The 2500-nt window shown below is 20.4% G+C and overlaps 1 protein-coding gene and 1 non-coding gene across 2 annotated transcripts in view; one reads left to right on the forward strand and one right to left on the reverse strand.

Annotated features, from left to right (window-relative positions):
* PADL01_0308100 (N2227-like protein, putative) overlaps positions 1–1131 on the forward strand; it is a gene marked incomplete at both ends in the record, with an annotated part of 2451 nt that extends 1320 nt beyond the window's left edge. The window contains one exon of the mRNA XM_028683714.1: positions 1–1131. This exon is cut by the window's left edge and continues 1320 nt beyond it. Within this exon, the coding sequence (XP_028536499.1) occupies positions 1–1131 (1131 nt within the window).
* An 832-nt stretch (positions 1132–1963) lies between these two features.
* Positions 1964–2083, reverse strand: PADL01_0308200. The gene has a single exon (XR_003699325.1). It is a non-coding gene; the product is annotated as a small nucleolar RNA Me18S-Um1356 (non-coding RNA).
* Positions 2084–2500: the final 417 nt, after the last annotated feature.

A 2500-nucleotide genomic window follows, 5' to 3' on the forward strand; every position in this document is an offset into this window, starting at 1 on the left:
AGAGATGACCACACTTACAAAAATATTAATCATTACAGTGACAACAATTCTAATCATTATTGTAATAATTTAGAAGTAGATACACATAAGGAAGTGAACCCAGATGTAGACCTTGATGTACATAATGTTAGAGATTCACAAATTAATTTTGTAGATTCTAAAAATATAGAAGATGATCATAATGATATGAAGGAAAATATTTGTAATAATAAAAAAACGTTACATGATGATGATAATATTTCTAATGATAATTTTTATGTGAATGAAAATAATTCAAAGTATGAACATACTCCTCCTGGAATGAGAATATCACATGCTTATACTCCAACATTAGATGATTATAATTTAATTCAAAATATGAGTAAAGTAAGAAGTACTTTAAGACAGTTTGTAAGAGATTGGTCCTTGGAAGGTCAAGAAGAAAGAGATAAAGCATATTTACCTTTATTAAAAAGTTTAGATAAATATTTACCTGTTCATAATAATTATATTCCAAAAATTTTATGTCCTGGTTCAGGTCTAGGTAGATTACCATATGAAATTGCTAAAAAAGGATATAGAAGTCAAGGGAATGAATTTTCTTATTTTATGTTATTAGGTTCTAACTTTATTTTGAATTATTATAATGAGAAATATTCTTTATCTATTCATCCATATTGTTTATGTACATCCAATAGAAGAAGTAGAGATGATCACCTAAAAATTATAAAACTACCAGATGTTAATACATATAATAAAATAGTTCTAAATACAGATTTTTCTATGTGTGCAGGAGAATTAATTGAAGTTTATTATAATGATAAAGAATATTTTGATGGTGTATTAACATGTTTCTTTTTAGATACAGCCAAAAATCTTTTCATGTATATAAAAACATTTGCATCTATATTGAAACCTAATTCATTGTGGTCAAATATTGGACCACTATTATATCATTATTCTGAAATGCCAAATGAAATGTCTATCGAATTGGCTTGGGATGAAATACAAATTATTATATCCAAGTGGTTTACTATAAAAGAAATACAATGGATTGATAATTATTATACAACCAATTTTGATTCAATGATGCAAGTCCAGTATCATTGTGTTTTTTTTAGTGCCATCAGAAATGACATTCCGATCAATTAAGCGCTTCTAAACTAAAATATAAATATATGTATATATATATATATATATATATATGTTCATATATTTTTATATAATTTATTTTTACTTTTGTATATTTTAATATTATATAAACGTCTATTCAATTTTTACATACAAATAACATAAGAATATATTTTAATGTGTTTATATTTTTTTGTGTGTATATGCAAATTCTTTTTGGTACATTTTTCATCCATCATAGATTGATAGTTATTATTATACATATAAATAAATAAATATATATATATATATATATATATATATATATATATATCAATATTATATATATATGTTTATTCTTATTATTTAATAATTTGCATTATCAAAATAATTATGATTTTTAAAGGTAAAAAGTGGAAACATTTTAATTTTTAATGCTCTTAAATTATTATCATCATATAAGTTATGAAAATTTTGTATGTATCTAGTATACAAACAGAAATACCCATAAATCAACAAATATATAAATAAATATACATATATATATTATATATATGTACTTTTTAATTTTAATGTGCTCATATTAAACCACTAAAAGGAATACCTGAAGGAATACCTGAAGGAATACCTGAAGGAATACCTGACTTGTTCAGGCAAATTGAGGGGAAAAAAAAAAAAAAAAAAAAAAAAAAACAGCCAAAATGTTAAATATAACCTAAAATTTTTATGTTTTTATAATGGTCATTTTATTACATATTGAAAGGAAATAAGTAAAGGAATCATAAAAAGAGAACTTAAAAAATATAAAAAATATAGAAATATAAATATATATATATATATATATATTTTTTTTTTTCATATAGTTTTAACCTGTTTAATCTTTTTTTTGTTAGAATTATTTCAATCAGATTGTGATGCATGAAAGAATATCTTCATGGTTATATTCTTCAGATGAGCTGGGTAATGTTTATCATCATATTGAAATAACTCATACTTTTAAAAAATATTTATTTAGTATCTCTCATATTTTAATAAATATATATATTTTTTATACTTTTTAAAAATACTTAAGTAACAATTATTTTGTGTTGAACAATTTTATTTTTTATTTTTTCCCCTCCTTTATTATATATACATAAAAAGTAAATATATTATTACATTATATTATATATTATTATTATAAATTATAATAAAAAATAACACCGAATTATATATTTCATATATTAAATTGTTCACTTTATTGTAAATATATACATAATATAATAATATTATATATATATTATATATATATGGAAAAAAAATACAAGATTTCTTTTTTATTTTTTTATTCTTTTCTATTTTTTGAAATAAAATAAGTATTATTTTTTCAAGTACAGTTAAGAAATGCAAAATATATATAAAAAATTAAGAA

This window comes from Plasmodium sp. gorilla clade G2 (genome assembly GCF_900097015.1).
Source record: "Plasmodium sp. gorilla clade G2 genome assembly, chromosome: 3".
Lineage (NCBI taxonomy): Eukaryota > Apicomplexa > Aconoidasida > Haemosporida > Plasmodiidae > Plasmodium > Plasmodium adleri (nom. inval.).